We start from the raw sequence: 24,336 nt of genomic DNA, 5'->3' as shown, positions 1-24,336 counted from the left end.
ACACACCAGTAAGTGTGTTTAATCTTTGAGTAAGTCTTCATGGATACAATAATAGAGTATTGGAATAGCTACTAATTTAAAAAGCAACCTGTTTGTGCCCTAATTGTGTTGTTGTTCTGAAGAAATGTTCAGAATCTGTCAAACCCTTTCCACATTTTTTCTCATCCTATTATATTTAGGTTTTTGTTGGTCTTTTCTATTATAATCATAGAACAGCAGTCCCATATTCACGAAGACTACAAATAGTGGGATAAGAAAATGGCCGTTTCTCACTACAAGGAGCACAACTAAGTATTTTGTATGAAACTGAACCATGCTTAAGGTTCACACACTATGATGAGGGTGTGGCTCAGTATGTTAGTACGTTGATTTTCGGATGGGGGGGGGGGGACGCTGGATCAATCCCCACTGTGTCCCTGGGAAAGACACTTCACCACAAATGGCTCCTGAGGGGATTGCCCACAGTATTGAGTGTCCGAAGTCGCTTTGGGTAAAAGCATCTAACATTTGTCATGTAATGTAACTCGCAAGCTTAGTGAAAATATTTCTGTCAATTTTTACTTGCATTTAGCTTGATTGCAAATTAATTGAAAGATAATTTACTGCTACATATTATTAGACTTGTACAAACTGAATTAATAGCTTAAAGTCTAATCTTGAGTAGGGCCTCAACAATGTAATTTTAAAAGCTACTGTTTCAATATGAAGCTCAAGTGTGGAACAAGCTATGTGTTTACTGTTATCCTTGTGTATTATTATGCTTTTGTGATATGACCCGTAGCTTCTTACTCAATTGAATCATATTTAGTCGATATTTAATCGAGTTAACCAACTCAGCTCATGAACATGAATCAAATTTGTGATTTTCTTTATTCAGATTCACCTGATCCATTCGTTTGATGGAGAAAGCCCCCCAATATTTGGGGAAAACATCTGTACTGAAAACATTTCAACTTACACGTTCCTATTGAAGTATTTTGCTCATGTTTACCTTCAGACCAATATCTTAATTAATCAGCTGTTGCATTACATTCCTTTAATGTTTATCATTAATGGCAAGTAAGATTTTGAGTAGTGTTTAGATTTCTTGTTTTTTTAGGAATGTTTGAGTACTTTATGGTTGTGTAGTGTAGCTTTACGATCAAACATACGAGAGTCAGTAAAATTATTGTGCTTTATTTTATCTTAATCAAAATGCCCACAAGTCTTTATTTTCTTGGAGAGTAGCAGAAAAAAAAAACTAAACCATATACTGTAAACATTCACATTATTAGTTTTTTAGAAATGCATTCTTCAGTAAACTCGGCGCAAAATAACACATTTCATATAGTAAACAAAAGAAAAAAACAACATTTATAGGCATCACTCCAAACCATTGGCTTAGATTGTGTTTTGAGGTTGATCTGCACGGTGTATCCATCAGCTCAAATTGCACGTAGTAAGTGTAATTAACTCTAAGACAAGTAGAAGTGCCACCTCAAAGCACACAGGTTGGCAAGAAGTTCCCCTCAAACAGCCCTATCCATTGATCTCTTTAGCAAATAAAGACATGTGTTATCATCACCATCCACCAAAGTGTTGGGTAGTGTTACTAAAATGGACCGATGTTGTCACGACTAAGAAATCAAGACAAAACACATGCAATAATTTAGCCAAAGAGAGGGTCGATCCAGTAAACTGGCCTCCTGCTCCAGTAACCCCCCTTCTGGTAAGAGTCTGAAAACATCTGTTGCCCATGAGAAAGATGTCATAAAATTGAATGTCAAGGCACTTCCCCATGTGAGGATCTTGTCTTTGAGTGACATGTTTGTGAGGCAACAAAGTAATCCAACTAAAAACAGAATTCATAAAAGTATTTAATACTTGGCAACTCCAATTTTTGCCAATGGAAACGCTCTGGTAAAACACAGTTTATGTGGTAGCTTTGGTGTTGACCCCAGCGCCTATTTCAATCTGAAGTCGTTTTCATATTGCATGTGAGCTTTTTTAAGTAAATATGTTGAAGGATGATACGCAGACATCTCTTCCTGCTGTCAGAAAAGATCAGCCTCACACATTACGTATTATTTTACCCGTCTGTAATTTATAGAGAAATCTCTCTTTTTAAAAAAAAAATCCTATAATGAACTATGTATACTCTTATAGGTAACATAGAGTAGGTGTTAGACTTCCAATGGATGACTTCAGACAATTGTCAGCTAAATATGTCAATCAATTGTCTAGAAAAAATATACAAATGTACAGATATGTAGAATTTAAAGCTGTTATTTGTAAGAAATGTGCTTATTTGCTTTTTTTGAGAAGTAAATACCACTCTCATGTCTGTGCAATAAATAAGACTGGAAAGGGGAAACATATAGAGAAAAAAAAGATATGTTATAAAGTTACTTTTAGACAGAGCAATGCTAGCTGTTACCCCTGTATTGAGTCTTTATTCTGAGCAGTCTCTTATTGTAGCTTTACATTTAGTGAACAGATCTTTCAATCCAACTGTATCAAGCAAATTAAAAGTTTCCAACCATATCATAAATTAATAATCAATTTGGTACAAATTGGGGCAATTCTTTCAAGAAAATTACTGAAACGTGCTAGAAATCATTAGGCAATTACAGACCGATACCATAATGGCTCAACACTATCGTTGACTTCACCAGAGAGCTTCAATATAATCTGTACTTGTCATTTTTCTGTATTGGCAATAAATATCAATAAATAAAAAATACTTTATCTGGTAAATAGAATTGCTTAGGTTCACACTGGTAAAACTAAATTAAATATATGAGGTGCACTGAGATAATACTTTATAAATACTCTTCTATCATTGATTTTGAGCTATCGTCCCTTTCTGTTACGGCAGTTTCAACCACACACACTTTCTACACTAACTGGAGTTGCCAAGTCGCTGTCACAGGTACCAAAGTGTGAGTTTATGTAACAAAACAGGGTAAAACCAAGGTAAAATCATTAATACCCCACAAAGCTGCCTGCAAGTAGAGCTATCACGTAGCCTTTGACTTGAGCTTTGATTTTCATACGCAGTAAATAGAACCAGGCGTCTCTACATAAAGTACCCACAATTCAATTTGTACTATTTACAAACTCATAAATATATAGTCTACAGTAGGAATCATTTCCCCCCCCAAAACAATCATACAAAAAAACAACAGACCATAAAAAACTCTGAACACAAATAAAATAGATTATTTCTATCAAAATAAAGAAAAATAAAACGGAAACAAAATGTATTCATATTCCTTTGGAGTGTTTTGCTATGTTGATCTGTAGCAGTACTTGTGATGTCGAGCCCTCGGGAGATTTTGAGACCTGAGTGTCGTCGGTCAGGTGCAGATCACAATAGCGCTGAGTTCCCTGGGAGGGGCCAGGCCCGAGGCCCGGTTCATGTAATCCTACACTGAACATACAAAGAAACATTTGAAAAAAAGGGGGATAGGGGGGGGGGGGGGGTAAAGAGAGTTAAAATATCACAGGTCATCACCACCCTAAGATTCGGGGGACTGCTCTGACAGAGTGTTGAGCAGGTTTTTGTAGGCTGAGGAGTTCATGTAGCGAGGATACGAGTCTCTTTGCATTAGTGTGTAGATCTGCACCTGGGCGTCTTCAAAGGTTTGCAAGTTGGGTTCCTGTATGTTCCTGTTGATCGTTTCACGCACACGGGAGTCAAGGCTCACCTGGGAGTCAAGAACAGAGGTTTCAATTAGAGAGAACTGCATGTGCACATTCTCAGTGACAGTCTGGAGAAAAATGGCATTCTAATAGATATCTTATTTGTTCTCTTACTGAGACTTTAAGTATATTGATATCACTCTGTCTTCCAGCTTAGATAACACAAAGATGGAAAATGAAGTAAACAGCTAGCCTGACTCCGTCTACAGATAACAAAATCCACCTACCAGCCCCTCTGCATGTTATATCTCATCTGTTTGATTCCATTTCAACAAAGTGTAAAAATGACAATGTGCTGCTTTATGTGCTTCAATTATTTCTAAACTGGAAAATGTTACTCCCAGTTGTCTAAAATGGCTACCTGGAAACTGATCCAAGGTTTACTTAGCATAGCATAGCATAGGTTTTTGTACAGTTTAAGAAGTGCGGGTTGCTGGATTTTGTTAGCTTTGGAGAGAGCCAGGCTAGCTGTTTCCCTATGTTTAAATGTGTTATGCTGAGCTAAGATAACCAGCTGTAGCTTCATATTAAAGGTGGGGTAGGTCATTTTGGAGAAACCAGCTCGAGTGCGCTAGAATTTGAAAATACACAGCCGGAAGAAATCTGCTACTTCCTTACAGAGCCCCTCCTCCAACACACACAAACGCGCACATGACCAATGAGGGCACGAGATACATTTGTGCACAGATGGAAGGCTGACAGGCAGGTAGGCCATCCAGTTATTTTAGCCGGCCGGCTAAAATGATCGGTCGTGCTTTTTTACAGCGCTACGGCTTCCACAGATTACATTTTTATGTATTTATTGTCAAAGCACTTAAAGGTGGGGTATGTAATCTTGGAGAAACCAGCTCGAGTGCGCTAGAATTTGAAAATACACAGCCGGAAAAAATCTGCCACTTCCTTACAGAGCCCCTCCTCCAACACACACGAACCAATGAGAGCACGAGATAAGTTTGTGCACAGATGGAAGGCTGACAGGCAGGTAGGCCATCCAGTTATTTTAGCCGGGCCGGCTAAAATGATTGGTCGTGCTTTTTACAGTACTACGGCTTCCACAGATGACATTTTTTAATGGATTTTTTGTCAAAGCACTTGAGATATTCATTGCTATCGGGATGTTAAGAGCATTCCATGGAATATAACAAAAAGTGTATCTCGAGCCGGTTTCTCAAACGTACCTACCCCACCTTTAATATATTCATTGCTATCAGGATGGAGCATTCAATGGAATATAACAAATTTCTGAAATAAATTACATACCCCACCTTTAACCATAAAGACAAGATAGTCAATCTTCAACATATTAAAACATTGTTAAATTAACATTTTATCTATTTTTATGATTGTGTTTGCTTTAAAGTTTTTTTAAATGTTATCTTTACATGTTATTATTATAATTATTACCATCAGGCCTACCTTTGTATATTGTGTGTTGTCACTAATCTAAATGTATTTGCTGAAACAGATTATGTGAGTTGGTGGACACCTGAATTTCCCCCAGAGAATGGAGTATATTATATCTTTCTATTTATTATAAAGATTCTTGTTTGAATTCAACACATTTTTATCATAACAGTGATATTAAGAGCTGTCATACCTCTTTAGGCGAAAGGATGGAGATGTAGTCCTCATAGATGGCCCGAGCTCTCTCCTCTACTGGGGTCTTATTGGCATCTTTGCTGAACTCCTCGCAGGCTAACCAGAAAAGCATGTTCTCCTCGCTGAATTCGGTGCGAAGAAACTGTCGGAAGGAGTTCCTCCCCGCTGGGCAACACATTAGCTTATCGAAGGACTGCCCCCACGAGTGCACCTCCTCCAGCGTGGGCATCGGGCTGCAGGGAGCATGGACAACTTGTGAATGAGTGAGTGATTTCAACATTTACTAACTTTGGCATTTTTTGTGCAGTGAAATCAACGGACCAGTCTTCACAGTCTGAGGTCCCCTCCTTGACGTCATAAGAAGCCTTTCGGTTCCTTTCATCCCGGTCTTCATTCCTAAAAGTGACATAATAATTTTTCATCCTTCATTTCATATTAATTTATCGTGTTACTTACCAACGAATTATCTTACTGTATGTGTAATATAAACGTTATATACATGCAAATAAAACTACCACTGTAAATAGAGTAATTTATATTTATCCCAGCAGCCTTTCTTTGAAAATATTCTTTTGTTTTATTAATGCAGTTATTTTTCAAGAAAAACATGTGAAACATTTTGCTGTTTTTCTGAAATATCCTGTTTTGCTGGATTACATAAGTAACTGTTTATCTCTTGGTTTTACATTGTTGGTCAGATATGATAAAGAATATTTGTGTTATATACTTATAGCAGATAGATTATGAATACATAGATATTTCAAGGGCTCACATTTTCTGCAGATAACTAACTGAATGCCGTGCAAAAAGGTTGCTGCAGGACAAGAGTCCACAGATGACATGCAAAAATATCGAGAACATATAGACACAAGCCGGAGCCTGCTGCTGAGACACAGTTCTCAGGCTGTGATTTCCTGTGTGCAGTAATGTCGGCCATGCTGCGCCACGACCAGCGAGTTCTCCTGGAAGACCTACCAGGAGCAGCTACAGCAGCAGCACCAACAGAAGCAACATGCATTTGATCCCCGTGGGTTAGCCTGGCCCGGCTGGCCCGGCTGGTCCTGCTGGTCCTGCTGGTCCTGCTGGGATGGTGCAGTTTCTCCCGCTGCCGACTCCTGCTGCACCGACATCTGCCTCTTTCGCATCTCCATCCGCTCTGATCCCATGGGCTACAGACACAGGGGAGAGGCGCTGTGTTTAGTGTTAAACATGTCAGGAATAGCATAAAACTGGAATTTTGTTCTAACAAATTTGACCCACAATGGAGTTCTATGATACAAATTAGTGCCAGTGCAATATGCAAGGACAGTAGAGTGGGACACTGTGACATCCATTTTATCAGCATTTTGATCACTTTCAGCAGGTTAATTAGATTTATTTAATGTACCACTCAGCAGTTGACACCTATGTATTTGTTATGCGTGCAGGAAGTGAAGTGCTGCTGATGCTCTAGCAGGAGCTTGTGCTGACATGCCCGCAGGCCACACTGTTAAGGAATGCTCGAATCAGGGGGGAAGTATGGAAGAATAATTTGCCGATTTTGGTTTCGTGCTGCCAAATTTGCACTGGCCAAGCACATTTTAGTCCCACTAATCTCAAACTGGCTGTATGTTACCCAAAACACTCCAAATGCATGTGTAAAATGGAAAGCTTGTTGACCATTGGCTCAATGATCATAATCCAACATTTGAATCATCCCATTTGTATAAGCTTTGCAGCATTGCATTAAAGGATTTGCAAAGCTCACCGGGCCCCAAGTGGAGAAACAAATTAAATACACATGAAAATAATGTAAATATCTGTCAATTTTCTCAGGATTTCTTACTTGTCAAGTGTCAATTTGCCATGCACATTTAGGCTATCATGTCCTTGGGAAACCACTGTGTTATAATTGTGACTCTATATCAACAGAAACCCCATTAAGGATTGTAGGCCTATAGACATGGCTCACAGAATGACTTCTTGTCTGATTTTAACAAATGTGTCATCACCAGGTCACACGCTGCCAAATCCTGTCAGATCATTTATGTAACAATGCTGTCGCTCCCAACACACGGCATCATCCGACTACTACCTGACTCAAGAAACGATGCTTTAAAAAAAAAAATGTCAGGAGATTTTGTACATGGGAGGGGGGCCCGAAGGCGCAGCTTGCAAATCTATAACCGGAGCATCGCTCTATCACAGACTTTCGGTGAATACAATACCATTTGGTCATTTCTAAAATGGATCCGCGCCGTTTCACTCAGATTCAGAGCAGGCTTCAGCTGCAGATTCCGTGCGTCCTGCCAAATGGCATATTTTACGCGTTGGGTACTTCAAAGCTGACACAATTGCAGTACGCTATGGCTTGACTATAGACGATGAAATGGGGGGTGGGGGTGGTCGTATCCATTCAAAAATAATAAATCATGATAACAGCAAATACAGCGCTATTCCTCTTCAATCTTACCGTAGCAGACATTTGAACGACACTGGGACGTAATGGCTCCTGAACGATTTTATCTGCTGAAACCATTGCTTTAGCCGCTTGCACAACACATCAATGGAAAGTGCCACCATGAAGAACCGTAGAGCTTCTTCGCCCTGGACAACCACCGAAAAGACACTGCCTAGATCTGTTAAAAGCCCACTGTACAGCAAGATAGTGACATGCCATTTAAAATTACCGGGAAACGGACTCAAATGCTCCGCTTACGAAATGTCCGTGCAATGATAAACTAGTTTGCTACCAGTACTTACACTTTCACCATGTATGCACAGCGAGAAGAGGTAATTCTTTGCCTTGATTACATCCGATGGCACATAAGGCTTTTTTTCCCGACCGGCTGCTTCAAGTCAGTACGCATGCGTCTTCTCTCCAGCTCGTAGTAGCCCAGTGAAGAGCGTAAACCCCGACAGTATGGCATAGGGTTTTACAGTGCAGATCTTTTAACCTGCCTTGTATGCGAAAGGATCTAAAACCAGATTATTCAAGCAACATAGCCTGCATTATGTCAGTTTGTAGTGAAGAAAAGGCGGTAAAACAAATCTTAGAAACTGACGCAGGTAGAAAAGGACCACTTAACTTGATTGGAGCCCATATTGCATTAAAGATATTAACAAAACCAAACAGAAATACATGCACCAGCCCATGCATGAAGTCGCTGTCTATGGTGCTGAACAGCCAGCAGTTTATTTTTAACTGAACCTCTCTGAAGGATAGCATGACTTTGGCAGCAAATGTTACATCATTTGTGAAGTTTAGTCTTACATTTGTACTGTCAGTTAAGTGCTTTCACATTATTGACTGATCCATCCACAAAGAGTATCAAATATATTCATGCATTTATTTAGAACAATGGCTTTTAATCTTTTAGATTACATTTGGTTTAGTTCAAATGTACTTTATTGATCTGATAAGGGGAAAAGGTTTTTGCATTGCACATGAGTTAGAAATTAAATCAAGAAAATGCAATGCCGTTTCCTTATCTTGTCACAACCATACATGCTCACACACAACCTTATGTCAATGCATGCAGTCATGCAACATACACACACATAGACACATGCATTTACACATTCACACTGTCTTTTCATACATATATGGTTTTATCCTAAATCTGCAACATCTAACGTCAGGAATGGCAGTTGCAATTTAGCTCCAAGTTAGTACACATTACATTGGTTGCATTGTTGCAACTATGTCTATCTGTATACAATAAAGCATACATTCCCATTTCCATGCAGGTTATACACAGTCTGTCGCATTGGATCATTCTGTAATTAACTCTTTTACAGATGATTGCCTGGCTGCTCTGTGCCTTGTTTAACACAGTGCAGGCCTACAACCAGTAATGATGTAGAAGACAACACTGCCATCTGAAGGCGGCTGAAGCTGCAGCACACACACAATATTCTCTCTGCACATGATAGTAAAGCACAGGCTGACTCATACAGCCTTGATGGTCATGTGAAAAAAAAATGAAAGGCACGGAGATGTTTGCAACATTTGTTCTCTTTCATATGTTCCCTAACATTTTACATGCTTGTACATTTTACTGTCGATATTTATTATATATTTGGTGCCAAACCAAGCTAATGGATGTACAATTTTACACATACAATCTATTCTATGCTTTGCATTTTGGTGCACATCCTGATTTACTTTGTACAAACACCAGATGGCACTCTGCCTATTCTGCAAATGTGAAGCATATCATATTTTATTTTATCTAATTATCTTCTTAATTTACACCAACACTTTTGTGATGGCTGGGCCACATTGTTAGTTAAGATACTCTTTGATTGCATGAAAATTAATGTCATCCCTCCCAAATTGTAATAAGAAGTGCTGCAAAAATGTGAGCCCCCTGTAATACAAAACTGGGTGGAGAACTCACAGCATCCATACAGACCTGGTACAGTTCTATGATACTGCCAATTGAACTAATTGACGATTAGGGATTCATCTGCTCGGTTATCGTGTCCAAAAAAATAAAATGGAAGAGATTTCCTTCCTATCCAGAGTCATTACTGTGCTGAACTGGGGCATGCCCTGAGCATCCACACATCTTTATTCCCCTCTAGAGAAACGATCATGTGACTTTCTCCACAACACTTCATTTAACACCTTCCTCTGCGTTCATGTTATGCAACGCAGACCCACAAATAGCCATGATAGATTGATACATACACACGCAAGCAACGAATTACACTACACGCGGGTGAGATTCTGCACAACGCACAGACTTTTCCCTCTGAAGGCCCAAGGACAAAATCTGAACACACAAGGTCATACTGTACATAGGAAGCTGGAGGGGGACAGGATGAATGAAGTCTTTTCAGGGTGTGTGTAAAGCCTATAGGAAAAACGATGTAACAGTAGATTCAATAACTGGAGCTACACATGCAGATAGGCACTATAGGAAGTGTGGTTATCAACTTGACACTTCAAGCGATCATGCATGGCATCTGCGAGCATATTGCATGTGAAGATGAGTCCTTCAATCACAAGCTGGCTACTGAACATAGGAAACTTCATTTGTCTCCATTTAATTTGTATTCCCTGCTAACATTATTCTTCTTATAAGGTATTTGTCTTTCATCAAGTTGCTTTGGTACATTAAATGTCAGGATCAATTTAATTAAATGCAATCAGCGTGTGTATCCTTGTCACCAAGTTACGCTGTCATCTGTTCTTTTGTTTTTCACTTTGACATTAAATAATCAACCTCACTCTAAGCGATATGTCTCCATGCTAGCTGATTGTCCAAATGACCACCCTCAGGTCCAGGTAAACACAATTCTGTTGGGCTTATTTAAAGACATGTGTTAGCCTTACAGGGGAAAAAACGTGATTGTAGCTTTGTACACCCATTATGTTGTTGTGATTCAGTCTGACCTTTTTCTTTAAAGTCATCATCCCAAATGTTGCAGGAAGTCTTTTGTGGTGTAATGCTATTTCATACTAAATGTAGTTATTTCTGGTCCCACAAAAGGAAATTCAGTTTGCAGGAACATTTATATAAATCAAATAATTAACCTAAATGATTTCTAATGGTGGCAAAGGTAATGTCCAAAATGCCATCTCTGATCTCTGATTTCAGTTTCATAAGTATTGCTATCAGGCTGGATTGATAATGTGCCAAAAGTAATAATACTTAGTCATATCATAACTCTTTCAAACTAAAAAATGACCTCTACACACAGACAATGCCGCTCTCTGCTTCAAAAGCGCATCAGTTTATGAGACCATCATAGTCACAAAGCGGAGGGAAACCTCAGTTTGCTCTTCTGACAAAAACTCTCAAATTAAGAGAAATGGTCTTCATCGGGACATGTCAGTTATCATTTATGTTCTTTGTAAAGTATAATAACAAATGGATCACATTATAAAGGTCATGAAATTACAATTGGATCTCTTTTGCTACAATATATTCTCTACTGTGGGTTTTCTCCGGAAGTGTTTCCTTGTACGATGTGAGGGTCTAAGGACAGAGGGTGTCGTATAGTCATACTGATATTCTGTACAAACTGTGAAGTCCACTGAGACAAGTGTAACATTTGTGATATTGGGCTATATAAATAAACATTGATTGATTGATTGATACTGGCTATCAATAAGGTATGTGAGCACTCTCTTGCACTCCCTTCTCCTCTGTGGTATTTGTCGATTCAAAATGTGCATAAATAACCTTTAGTTACTTACTACAGAGAGCATTTAGAACTCTTAATTTATCCATTTACAAACCATGATTTGGTTGCCAAGCAATATCAGGTTTTTAACACGTTTGCTAAAAACAACTTAATCTATTCACAACTCCCTTACATTGTGATGTTTATACTGTTTGTCTGTGTCTGTACATCCGTCTACCTCTCCGTCTGTCTCTCTGTGTGTGTGTGTGTGTGTGTGTGTGTGTGTGACTGACTTTGCAACTTTATTTAGATTTCCAATGACAAGTAACATACTATTTAAGGAAACACCATCTTCCTATAATCTTCTTAACCTCTTTCAGACAGGAAGTGCTTCTCTAAATAGAAGTTTGGGCTCTTGATGCTTTGACTAATCGTTACAACAACAACAACAACTACAGTAGGAAAGATGTGGAAGACTTATTTAGTTACTTGTGGCTTCTTATGAGTACAAGAACTGATAAGTAACTCAACATCCCTTATTCGAATTGTTTCTATAATATGTTCTAAAGGAGCGGAAAGAAGCTCAATTTGATTGGATAGCTGCATACATTTGCTCCATGAAAATTAGCTCCAAATGAGCAATCAGTGGTGCGTATATGATAATGAGGCTTTCATCAAAAAGGGAAATACTCATCAGGGTAAGGGCCATACCTCAAGGCAAATCATCTCCTGTTCCTCTGCTGCCGGGTCATTGTAGTTCACTGGGTATCTCCCACCCTGCCGGAGGGCCCGGACCAGTCCCTGTATCCGGAGCCACATGAGGGCCCTGGAGCGCCTGATCCCCCGCAGAGCAGACGTAGGTCTGATCTCCCACTGCCTCAGCGCCCTAGCACATGGCATGCTCCGACCATGAGGCCTCACTCGCCACGTGAGGCACAAGTCTCTTTAAGATCATAAGAAATCCACAGTCCTAACTCTTGTTCTCTATGTTTTCCTCCCATCTGAAGCACATTGTAACAGAGAGAAAGAGAGAGAGAGATGCAGGAAAAAGCATGAGCATGAGCGACCCGGACAAAGTGAAGAGTGTTTACAAAGGAGGGGCAGAAGGGGATTAGGAAAATGTCCTCACAGGATCCTGATTCCTCTGTGCTTTGCTGCGTCTCACAAGCTTAGGTCAGATTAAGACAGGAGGTCTTAGTGTCTGAGTGAGAGGGACGTAGAGGAATAAAAGTGACAGACGTGGATTCATTTGTGATTCTACATGTTCCTTAATGAACTCCCATGTAAGAGAATGGACACATTGTAGATTAAACATATGACCTTAGTGTACATGCGGCACAGTTTATATATTACAGATATACACTCTGTGGTGCACGTGTGTTTTACTGAGGAGCTTATGGCGTGTTGCGCTTGGTCTTGTCGCTCATTAAAGACTCACAAGGATGAACACTGATCAAAGCTGTTGATTGTGAACAATGAATTGATTTCAGCTATCTGTCATCCTCACACAGCCTCAAAGTTAAAGTCCTTCCTGAACTGATTACACAGCTGTTTGTATTTGATTAGCTATAATCTAGCTAATCAAATACAAAATGCAGTTCAATTGGAAAATAAGTTATTAAATGACATGTGGTGGTCAATAACTTATTTTCCAGACCCATCAGGATGTTGGATGCGTCTCCTTCTCTTTCCAAGATTTGTTTTGATGTCAGGGGCTGTTGCAGCCTTGTCAGGGATTTGGCAGCAGGGGGATGAAAGTCCCTCTGGTTGTATCGATTTCATATATCACAGCAGCAGCCTTCACTTGTTTTTCTATGTCTGTTTTTGGGAAAAGCTAGTGAATTATTCTTTTAAGACAATCGTGGTGTAGAGTTTATGAATTATTATGAATTATAACCAGCAATGGACCCACCTTTACCAGCTGTAGCATTAAAATGATGTCTAGAACATATAACAAAACAAAACAAATATATATGTTTACTGGGATAATAATTAGTGATGTATTCATGTGTTCATTACTTTAATGTTATTGCTAGGTAAAAATCATTAATTAGTTGATTTAAAATGTAATAAACTAAATAGCATTGTAGCTTACTGAAAGTGTCATAAATGTTGAGAATTAAAAAAACGTGTTTTACCACTGATATGTAGCCTACTAAAATTGAGGTATAAAGTAGCATTTAATGTAAATACCTGGTAAATACCCAAGTAAACTACATAGGATACATCTATACAGTGCTTGAGCCTACTTAGTTATATTCCTCCACTGTTTGTCAGAAACTACGGAGCCCCCCTGGTGAAAAATCTTCAATAAATATGCATGGCATCATAACAACTATTATACAGTATACATATTCACCCAAATTATTCCAAACCATATTCTTCCAAACTCTCTGATGTAGTATGAGCAACAGAAGACTATTGATGTGTATAATGAGTTTGGTAGTAATATACTGTAGAATAGTGAAGTGATTGAATATTATTATATTCTCTTTTTTCGGAGTTGCACTTTGCAGACGGTCCCTGTAATGTGTCCAGCTCGGAGCAAGGACGGCGCATATTGGCTTTTTTTGATCAACATGTGATTGTAGTTCGTTGTCAACCTTACCACAGTACTCAGGAGACGTAATTTGTGTCTGAATAACGTTTTGTTCATGAGTTATTGATCCGTGAAATCCGAATCTGCCAATATCGTTCTAACTGTACTCAACTACGTTTCAAACCGTGCATTTTCAGCAGCCGAATCAAGTGCCTTTTGCTAAGGATGACACTGTGCTTAACTGCAAGGGATTGCAGAATATCATTATAATTCATACCCAAATGAAATCAAAATGATCCATGCTTCGCGATAATAGCCGTAGCCTACGGTACAGAGTTTAGCTAGTGTTGTCACCTTTATAGTCTATGGTTGTCACTCAGTCATCAGTTTCTATAGACTATCTGGATTTAGTTATTGCGTAATAATTATTGTGTTCCCACGAATTACTAATGCGTGGGAACATAATAACTAATTCGTGGCCATGCATTATTAACTCGTGGCCACGCATTATTAATACGTGGCCACGTATTAATATTTTTCTCACCAATGTCACCAGGGGGGCTCCGTAAGAAACAGTTCTGCCGTCTAAATGTTTATTATAGAGACAATTATAGAGATGATAGTTAATATTAAAGTTACCACCTGCATTCAGTTTGATGTTATTTCTGATGTTAAAGTAGAAAACTTCTCCTTCTTCTCTCATGCTGCTGGGTCACGTGCTCTGCGGTGCATGTGACTGTCACATGATAGAAGTGACGCGGTGTTGTAGTCAGTCAGCTGTTCGCACAGGACAGCAACTAGGTGAGTAAAAAACACTTATTCAATACCAGAAATATGTAGGACTATTCGTATTGTGATTTGTTGGATGTTGTGTTATACATGTTTTACCTGTGCGCTGTTGTCTGTTTCATATAGTGACAGAATGGATGCGAAGCTACGTTAGCTAAGCTAGCTTTGGTTAGCATCCTCAGCTTATTTTGCTAGCTAACGCTGTCACCCGTGTTGCCGTTTACAGTATAATTACACAATTGTATATATATATGCGTGATATTTGTTATACGACCGTGACATATTTTAATGATACAGAATATGTACTGCGTAGTTTATTTTGGAAACACACAACATGACATGTCGTGACATTGGGTTAAGCTAGTAATGTGGTATAACCTGCTAGCGGTTAGCTTGGTCAGAATTAGTCAAACTATGAAGATGAAAGATGTTGGGTTAATGTATGTGACACACCTCGAAACATTCACGGCATTTTTGGCAAATGATGTATAGCTCTAAGACAACTGCGTAATAGCATTTCCCTGGTAAAGCTCTGTAACACCTAACCAAACTAGCTAACTGATAAACCATCTTTAAGTCACTGTCATCATCAGGTGATGTATATCCGGCTTAAGTGTGATAAACATAACCAGGCAAACACATCGACTATGATTTTGAGTCACTGCTAATTCAATGTTAATTATTGTGTTTCCACCCAGCTGGAGCTGGATTTCTTTCTCTATATAGTGTAGTAGATAACTAACAGGATGGATATCCGCGGGGCAGTGGATGCTGCAGTGCCCACCAACATCATCGCTGCGAAGGCGGCAGAGGTGCGGGCCAATCAGGTCAACTGGCAGTCCTACCTGCAGTAAGTACACACAGTACACACAGTACACACAGTACACACAGTACACACAGTACACACAGTACACACAGTACACACAGTACACACAGTACACACAGTACACACAGTACACACAGTACATCATACTAATATACACTTACTGGATATTTGAGTAGCTACTAATGCAGTTCAACCATAACAGCTCTGCCATCCATTTTACTTTAACTGAGCTGACTAATGCAGTTGTTGAATTAGTTTAATGTTTACATACATTAACTGATGCTTCAGAGGGTTTCAGCGCTTTACTTGCCACTCGTTAAGACATCAGCTACATATGTTTTCTGAATAATGTGCATATTTAGCTTTATTTCTTTAAGTCACTTTATGTCAAACCATTTTTAGACAAATGAAGCTCTCCCTACAGTACATCCATCTTTATGAATACATTAGTCTAAATAATGTAGATAGAGTATTTTGTCAATCTAAATTCAGCTGTGGTTCCTGTATTGTGATTCACTGTCTTGAATGATACTTCCTCTTTGAGAGGGTGCATTTTAATAAGGCAGTTCCAACTTGTGACTCACATTATAACTTCTTAAAAAGTAATCTGATGACTTTATTCCTTCTTTGATTTAGTCTGGATATAATATAATTATCTTTTTACTATAACTACGACTATCTACCTCCATGTACAATCCATGTTGTGGGTTTAGCCTTAGCTAGAACATGTGGTATTTGTGGTTGGTTGCCATTTTTGTGCTAGCTGCTCTAGCAATTAGAAGCTGCATGCTAGGGACAAAACAATCCAAGGGTCAGCATACATGTATGTTGTATGTCTTACTTAGGTGTTAGAGGACCTTACACACTAAATTAGCCAACCCGCTGTGAGCCTGGCTTCTTTTTCAAATCAGAAATGTACATTATGAATTGCATATAGTGCTAAAATGGCAGTATCCTGATGAATTCTCTCCTAGGAGTCAGATGATCTCAGCGGAGGACTGTGAATTCATCAAGAAATTTGAGGTGGCCAACTCTGAGGAGAAACAGGTCATTCTGACCAATGAAGGACATCAGGTATTGAGTACTTTGCATTATCTGTGTGCTTGGATAACATTCTCATCTATACAGCAGTTTGGTTTAGATTTCTTTCTGTTCTTACCTTTAGTGTACAACCTTTTAAACTAAGCAGACAGACAATTGCAGGATGAACATAAATAATGGTTTTGCAGCAAATCTTCCTTCATTATCTCTATTAGACTCACAGAGCTGGTGCCAATACGTACAATTACTCGCACTAAGGAAGAAGTGGTCCTTTTGGGTATTGGGTACAGGAGAGCAACATATTATCTATTGACTGAGTGCTTTACCATATAAGCACTCAGTCAAGAGGAAACATGTTGCTCTCCTTTCAATGTTTTAGTGTTGTACAATTGTACTTTAAAATGCTCTGCACTACCTGTTTTAGCTTTTCAAACACGTTTAAACCGGACTTCCTGGTTCATATTCTGTTTTCAGTACTCACATGCTCACCCTATTGCAGCCTTATGAATGGTTTTACTGACGTACTGTCGATCTGAAAGAAGTCCTATGCTGTATCATAAGAATGTTTTGTTGAGCTCAGTTAGTCTCTGGACTGTTTTAAGAGGCAGAACAAAGAAGCAAAGGCATTTCAATTTGTATTCATAGATGGGTGGTGTGTATTTCTGACTTTGTATGTTTCTATTTTGTTTTTCTTGCTCAGTGTGCTAAGACCTTTCTGAACCTGATGGCACACATCTCCAAGGAGCAGACGGTCCAGTACATCCTGACTCTGATTGATGACACTCTGCAGGTACACAGACAGACCCACTGACTGTGGACAAATAGGACATGCTTGCACATATATATATATATATATATATATATATATATATATATATATATATATATATATAGATATTTTAAGAAGACAGTGGTCAGACAACCATGTCTCTTTGGCCCAAATATTTGACCTCGACTAAGCAAGAAGTTTGCTTTAGGTTTTTTCATTGAAAGTCTTGGGCCATGTCATGAATTGATATAAGTTAAATGGACATCATTGTCATTTAAACAATGAAGTTCTCTCTTCTGTTAGAATTGTAGGCCCAACTGGGGGAGGGTTTGATAATGATTGCAAATATAAATCGCGGTATTTCATTTTAAACATATTAATTATAATGCGCTGGATTGGCAGACTTGCAAGATTTGGAGAAAACGTTAGATTTTTCATCTCAATTTAGCCCTTTTTTGTTATTTTATCCTCCCATAAATTGAATATATAAAATGAAAACAGTTTTGTTCCTTAAACACTATCATAAATAAACCATTTACAGTCATTTTGTATTATATGGTTGAATTTCTTATCTGTAATACAGCCATTTCCTAGCAGCTATTGCTGTAACACATTAAAAACTGGCACTAATGGACTTAAGTACAAATGACTAGTTACTGTCTGAAGCAAAGGATGATTTATTTATAATTGTTTTATTTAAGACATCAGACTCAGTCATCCCTGTTTTAACATCCTGGTTTATTTTGGAATCACTTCCACAAAACCTTCTTATTCTCTTTGAGATCAAAAAGACAATTTGTTGGTTACTTCAGCTGTGCAGAAAATACAGTGAGTATTAACAATCCAAGAGCTGATCTTAATTGATTTGTGATTCAGGAGAACCATCAGCGGGTCAGCATCTTCTTTGACTACGCCAAAAAGACGAAGAACACCGCCTGGTCCTACTTTCTTCCAATGCTGAATCGTCAGGATCTTTTCACTGTCCACATGGTGAGGGATGTGTGGTTGATACAGAGAGTTTTTCAAATCACAAATTCCGGTTTTCAAGTTATTGGATATGTTTAACCCAGTGCTATCCTATAACCCTTTTACCATGCGTAAAGCTTAACCACTGTGTATGGTTGGTTGCTGACATGAAATAATTAAGCATAATCTATTACAACATTACATGTCATTTGTTAGACGCTTTTATGCAAAGCGACTTACATACATTCAATACTGTGGACAATCAGGAGCAATTTGGGGTGAAGTGTCTTGCCCAGGGACACAACGACATGCTGACTGCAGTGGGACTCGAACTTGCTATCCCCTGATTCGAAGTCCAGCACACTATCCACTGAGCCACAGCCTCCTCCGAACAAATGATAGTTTGCTGAGTAAAATATCAGAGATTACTCAGATAAAATTATGGATTATATTTCACTTTTAACAGACATACATTTTTCATGTCATCATAGCAAGGCATCAATAATTCCTGACAGAGCAACCTTCCGTTTTTCCACAAAAACAAGCAATTCATGTAATAATTTCCATCTTCCAACCTGTTCACATAAAGGATGACCACCCAATGACAAACTGATTACTATGACAGGGCTCCCATATATTAATTATAAAGCAGGTGGGCATAATGTGACACCGAGTCTGCAGCACAGCACAGCACTTAAACTCAATCCCACTCTCATGCTGACTCATGCTTTTTAAATTAGAGCGACAATATTTCTACATATTCTCTCCTGCCAAGAGGGAAATTGGAGAACAGAGTTTGTTACCGTGTCATCGCAGGGCTCAGGAAGCACTTTGCAACCTGAAATTGTTTATTATTAGGTAGTTTTCCTCAGTCATGTTTTTCATTTAGTGCATCATGTTTTGTGTTCAGTCAGTATTTTGGTCTGGGCACCAGGGGTTTCAAATCAAAGTACTTTCGTCCAATCACTTTTTTTTATGTATCACTCTTCCTGGAATTTAAATTAGAAGTCCCTAATGCATCATAGGAGACTTGATCGTATAGAAGTTGCTTCAATTAATACAAAGTTGAGGCATTTCTTAACCTTAAGGCTAAATCAAAGCCGCAACATAAATCTGTTTCATTATTTTTGCTGAAAATACGTATTAACTGTACGTGTACTTTTTACATTTGACATCTAATAGGAAGTATTTGTCAAATAAATGCTTTACAAGTCTAAATGACTGCCATTACTGCCTTTTTAGTAATGAGTAACACATGCTGTACAGAGATCTTGTGCAGTTTGATATGGCCTTGCTGTACATTTCTAAAGTTGAATGAGTCTAAATGTCTTTGTCTTTCAGGCGGCGAGGATCATTGCTAAGCTGGCTGCCTGGGGCCGTGACCTGATGGAGGGAAGTGACCTGAACTACTACTTCAACTGGATCAAGAGCCAACTCAGTTCACAGGTATGCACATCAGAATACTCAAATACCTCGTGATGTATTAAAGTCTCTCTATCTAAATATCTGGACTACAACACAATGAACAGATGAAATAGTACAAGTAAATACAATAGAATAAAATAGAATATAATTCTTATGTAGAGTTCACATTTTTTCATAGAGTAGAATTGTCTAATAAATAGGTTTGAATATTTGTGTTCATCCTCACAGTGAAAACGTAATCTGACAGATTGTAATGCCTTTTATTTGTTGTGAGTTTGAACAGGCCTCTTAGACCTTGAGACAGTTTGATGAAAGCTGCGCCGTTGGGCTCGGCAGATGTATGCACTAAAGAGTGGGCTGATACAATACCTCCATATTGATTCCCGGCTTCTTTTGTGCTCCTGAATTGCACACCGGTATTTCTAAAATATCCGGAGGTGTTGTTAAATTCAGAAATAGTCAGCTCTTTGAAAAGCTTTTCAGTCTCTCTTTGTTTTAAACATTCTGTGTCATCGCAAAATATGTTCTCTAAGTATACCTCCTTCTTGAAACTGCATTTAATAATTCACTTCTCTCCTCAGCAGCAAATCAACACAATGAGTGAGCATCCACTGTCAGTGAAATGCATTATGGTCAAGAGTTCATCATATACTGCGTAGTCCAGTGCCACTGTCACTAGGCTCACAGCGATGGATTCTGAACAACTGTGCACCTGTTTTGTTTCTCTCATTAGAACCTACATGGTACAGGTCCAGAGTCAGGCTCAGGAGCAGGAACTATTTCCCCCAGTGAAGTGAGTATGAGTGAAGTGCATCTTCAATGGGGCGCTTCCGAAAGAAACAATGGCAGGGCTTTTGCAAGCTGGCATCTGTCAGGTGTCACCGGACTCTCACATACTTTCTTCTTCCCTCTTTATCTCTCCCATCCTCCTATTGCATTCAACTCTTTCATGAATAATTGCAGATGGCTGGAGTCCTGACTGTTAGTGTGGAGGAACTCTTCATTCAGACAGCATGATGTTTGCTGCCACTGATTGGTTCTAACTTTAGACATTGCATGCATTACGCCACTTCTCTTTAATGCTGAAGCGCAAACAGCTTTTACTTCTCATCGAGATACAAAAGAAAATTGGAATAACATTTGCACAGCAGCAGCATCCTGCCATTTAATATCCCATACTTTGGCAAGCATAGAGAGAAGTGTGCTCAGTAATCGCTTGACATGAGTGCTATTTAATAATCGAACATCATATTTTCCTCTGCATTTCCAACCAGGTAACCTCCACTCTTCTGTCCTCACTGCTGCCTGTTCCTCTTGCTGGATTTTCGCTCAATTAACAGATTAATATGATGTATTTTCTCCTCTCTAATCTCAATTTACATTATTCTGCTCAGGTGTGATGGGACACTTTTCCCTGCTCTTGCTTTGTTCTGTACTATTGGGTGTGTGATCTAGCATGTAGTATAACACTATAGACTGCATGTGCAATGCCTCAGGATTGACTGGTGGTGGTGATGCAAGTTTTGGACTGGCCTTCTTCTATGTGTTGTATCTGCTTGTCAACTACTCCCATGTGTCAGAACTGCACTAATTGAACTTCTAACATTTTGTTGGTTTTCCTAACGACACAGCTAAGGCACACGCTTCTGTTTGAGTAAATGTTGGTTTCTGTCTATTGCAGAGCTCTCAGTACGTCCAGTGTGTGGCTGGCTGCCTTCAGCTGATGCTGAGGGTGAATGAGTATAGGTTTGCATGGGTGGAAGCTGATGGAGTCAACTGGTGAGTGATAACTCCTCTTAAACTGGGGTCATCCAGTATTTTACAGTCTAGAATTTTTTTAATTTTATTAAAGGGGCCCTTCTTCGCTCCTTTTGAGTTTCATATTTGTTTTCTGAGTCTCTACTGTGACATGTTGACGTGCTTTAAAGTTCATATAGGTATTTTTTCTCATACTGCTTTTGCTGCAGCACCTCTTTTCACCCTCTGGTGCATGTTGAGGTACTTGTACTGTACTATGTGCAATGATTATGAAGTTGAATTACATTGTACGTGATAGGCTAGGGGGCGGGAGAAGTAGATGACCAATTACATCAAAGCAGACTTTACTCTGGTTTAAGACAGAGGCCGTTTCTCAATGTCGAGTAAACATGCTGCAGAGCCACTATTTAAAGTATACTACGTCATCGAGTGGCGCCGATTGCTGGGCATTTAAAAAGTATACTTGAAATAGTGGCTCTGCAGCAGGTTTACTCGACATTGAGAAACGGCCTCTGTCTTAAACCAGAGTAAAGTCTGCTTTGATGTAATTGGTCATCTACTTCTCCCGCCCCCTAGCCTATCACGTACAATGTAATTCAACTTCATAATCATTGCACATAGTACAGTACAAGTACCTCAACATGCAGTTTGCATCCAACCAGAAAGAGCAAAGAGTAGAAAAGGTGCAGATGAGGGTACAGTATATATGTCCGGGTTAGAGTATGCAGTTTGTAGTGGATGTAATATATGGTTGTATCATTTTTAATGTATACAAAAGGAAAGAAAATGTGCAAGGTTGGCCTGGATGGAGTCAACTGGGTGATATCTCCTCTTAAACCGGGTTTCTTCAGTTTTTCACGCTCTAGAAAAGTTTTCTTTTGAAACTGTAGAGAGATGCCAGAGAGGGCATCTTGGTTTAAAGGTAGCCGTCACTTTAGAATGAATTTCACAAAAAGCACAGAAATAAGTAAAAACTATGATTTATGCCAAAAACGTACACAGGCAAAAACCAACGCCACTATTGTGATGATCATTACTCCTCAAACCGATCTTTAGGAAGCGGCAAGAATAAGAGGACCATCCTGTCAGATCCATAGCTAGTAACAGGCTGGATTACATTATCTTTAAAGAGCCAATTACTGATGAAAGAAAAGACCTCATGTACCTGTTAGTGCCATCTCCAGAGGTGAATGTCAGCTGAGGTGGAAGCAAATTAAGCCTCTCCTTGTAAAGGGAGTCCAGCAGGATGTGATGCAGCTCAACCTTTGTGTGACGCTCTTAAGCTTCCTACAGGAATCAATCTTTATTACATTTTCAAAGGCCACCCTTTCAGAAAACGTTTCATGTTTTTGACTTTGTGTCACATTGTTGACGTAGCTAGAAAAATAAACCTTCCATAAAGAAGACTTCCACCACACTAAAACATGATAGTGCTAGAGAGCTAGGAAATGTTTATTATTCCTGTGTTTGGAGAAAAAAACCCTGTGATTTGAATAGACATGTTCACACAATATAAGTATTTGTGTCATTGATGCATTATATTGTGATGGCACATTTCTGAGGGGAGGATGTTATAGTGAGTGAATAATCAATATTGTCTAACGTACAAATTAGAGCTGAATCCCGTCTCACTTGGTCACTCCATTTCCTTTCTTAATACTGCATTGTGAAACCAACCCAGCTGCTTGATATGTATTTGATAATTATTGCTCATCTAAGAGCGCCACATCTCTGCACTTACCAGCTATTTTGTCAGATGTGCGACTCGCTCCCTCGCTGTAGTCATAAGTACTCTCTATTTCAAGCAATTCTTCTGTATCTAAAGACTGTCAGAACCTTTCACTTCACTTTGCACTATTAAAAGAGATAATGGATGAGCGGCATTCAGGCGCACAGCTGCTAACAGATGGCAGATATACATGGGGGTCCTTTTCCCAGCACTCAGTGGTTTTTTGTTATTCATGTTGTTTTTTAACCATTCATACGAAGTCGAAGTCGATAGGGACTTGGCTTGGCAACTGGAAGGTCACCAGTTCAAGTCCCGGCAAGACCAAGTGCCACGAGGTGTCCCTGAGCAAGGCACCGTTCCCTACACTGCTCCCCGGGCGCCGTTCAAAATGGCAGCACACTGCTCCTAACACTAGGATGGGTCAAATGCAGAGAAACAATTTCCCCACGAGGGATTAATAAAAGTCCTTCTTATATAATGTTTTTATTTTAAAGCATCACAGCGGTGCTGAGCAACAAGTGTGGCTTCCAGCTCCAGTACCAGATGATCTTCTGCGTGTGGCTGCTGGCCTTCAGCCCTCAGCTCTGTGAGCAGCTGAGGCGCTACAACGTGGTGCCGGCACTGTCCGACATCCTGCAGGAGTCCGTCAAGGAGAAGGTCACCCGGATCATTCTGGCTGCTCTCAGGGTAAGTGGAGGAATCTCAAATGCCACTATTCACTGAAAAAGTTTTGAGCACACTAGTTGGATTTATTTCCCTTGCCTGCCAAATGTATTTTCTTTCCCACATTTTTACCATGAGCCCAAACTATTGTAAAGTGTTTTAATGGAGATAGAAAGTTCTTTAGTAGGTAATAATGTTCAGATAACATCATCTTTGAAAATAGGGGAATCAATTAAACTCGATTTGAAAAGAAGAAGCCAATGTCTTTTGAATCTCAAAGTACAACATGTTTTATTCAACAAAAAAAGGTAACAATAACATTAGCTTCATTTTGTATCTGTTATCAAACTGAACACATACCCATTGATCACTATTGTTCTCACCATATAAGTCAGGTTCCAATGTAAAACATGATGAGTTTTCCAGGTACA

General features: G+C 39.1%; 2 protein-coding genes across 8 annotated transcripts in view; one reads left to right on the top strand and one right to left on the bottom strand.

Moving 5' to 3' along the window:
* Positions 1 to 1,160: 1,160 nt before the first annotated feature.
* Positions 1,161 to 14,641, bottom strand: rgs20 (regulator of G protein signaling 20). Of its 5 annotated transcripts, XM_034208083.1 has the most exons (6): positions 14,582 to 14,641; positions 12,112 to 12,401; positions 6,259 to 6,452; positions 5,605 to 5,679; positions 5,282 to 5,516; positions 1,161 to 3,689 (listed from the first exon to the last, which is right to left on the bottom strand). In XM_034208083.1, exons 2-6 carry the CDS (start codon positions 12,298 to 12,300, stop codon positions 3,501 to 3,503), a joined length of 882 nt encoding a protein of 293 aa, XP_034063974.1. In that variant the 5' UTR covers positions 12,301 to 12,401; positions 14,582 to 14,641; the 3' UTR covers positions 1,161 to 3,500. The 5 variants fall into 5 exon arrangements, with proteins under 5 accessions (XP_034063974.1, XP_034063967.1, XP_034063990.1 ...); XM_034208076.1 differs by lacking the exon at positions 14,582 to 14,641 and having other exon boundaries at positions 12,112 to 12,528; XM_034208099.1 differs by lacking the exons at positions 12,112 to 12,401; positions 14,582 to 14,641 and adding an exon at positions 8,026 to 8,273.
* The window catches only part of atp6v1h (ATPase H+ transporting V1 subunit H), a 27,832-nt gene continuing 18,096 nt past the window's right edge, over positions 14,601 to 24,336 (top strand). The window contains exons 1-9 of one of the 3 annotated variants that reach the window (XM_034208056.1): positions 14,601 to 14,740; positions 15,427 to 15,578; positions 16,529 to 16,628; positions 17,296 to 17,385; positions 18,241 to 18,354; positions 19,672 to 19,776; positions 20,489 to 20,548; positions 21,437 to 21,534; positions 23,737 to 23,929. In XM_034208056.1, coding sequence (XP_034063947.1) covers positions 15,475 to 15,578; positions 16,529 to 16,628; positions 17,296 to 17,385; positions 18,241 to 18,354; positions 19,672 to 19,776; positions 20,489 to 20,548; positions 21,437 to 21,534; positions 23,737 to 23,929 — 864 coding nt within the window. In that variant the 5' untranslated portion in view covers positions 14,601 to 14,740; positions 15,427 to 15,474. The remainder of the gene's footprint in view (positions 14,741 to 15,426; positions 15,579 to 16,528; positions 16,629 to 17,295; positions 17,386 to 18,240; positions 18,355 to 19,671; positions 19,777 to 20,488; positions 20,549 to 21,436; positions 21,535 to 23,736; positions 23,930 to 24,336) is intronic. The other 2 variants (XM_034208062.1, XM_034208063.1) reach the window with 2 other exon arrangements.

Source organism: Gymnodraco acuticeps, unplaced genomic scaffold (genome assembly GCF_902827175.1).
Source record: "Gymnodraco acuticeps unplaced genomic scaffold, fGymAcu1.1, whole genome shotgun sequence".
In the NCBI taxonomy this organism is placed as follows: domain Eukaryota; kingdom Metazoa; phylum Chordata; class Actinopteri; order Perciformes; family Bathydraconidae; genus Gymnodraco; species Gymnodraco acuticeps.
Note: the sequence above shows the minus strand (reverse complement) of the source record. Positions and strands in the feature narration are given on the sequence as shown.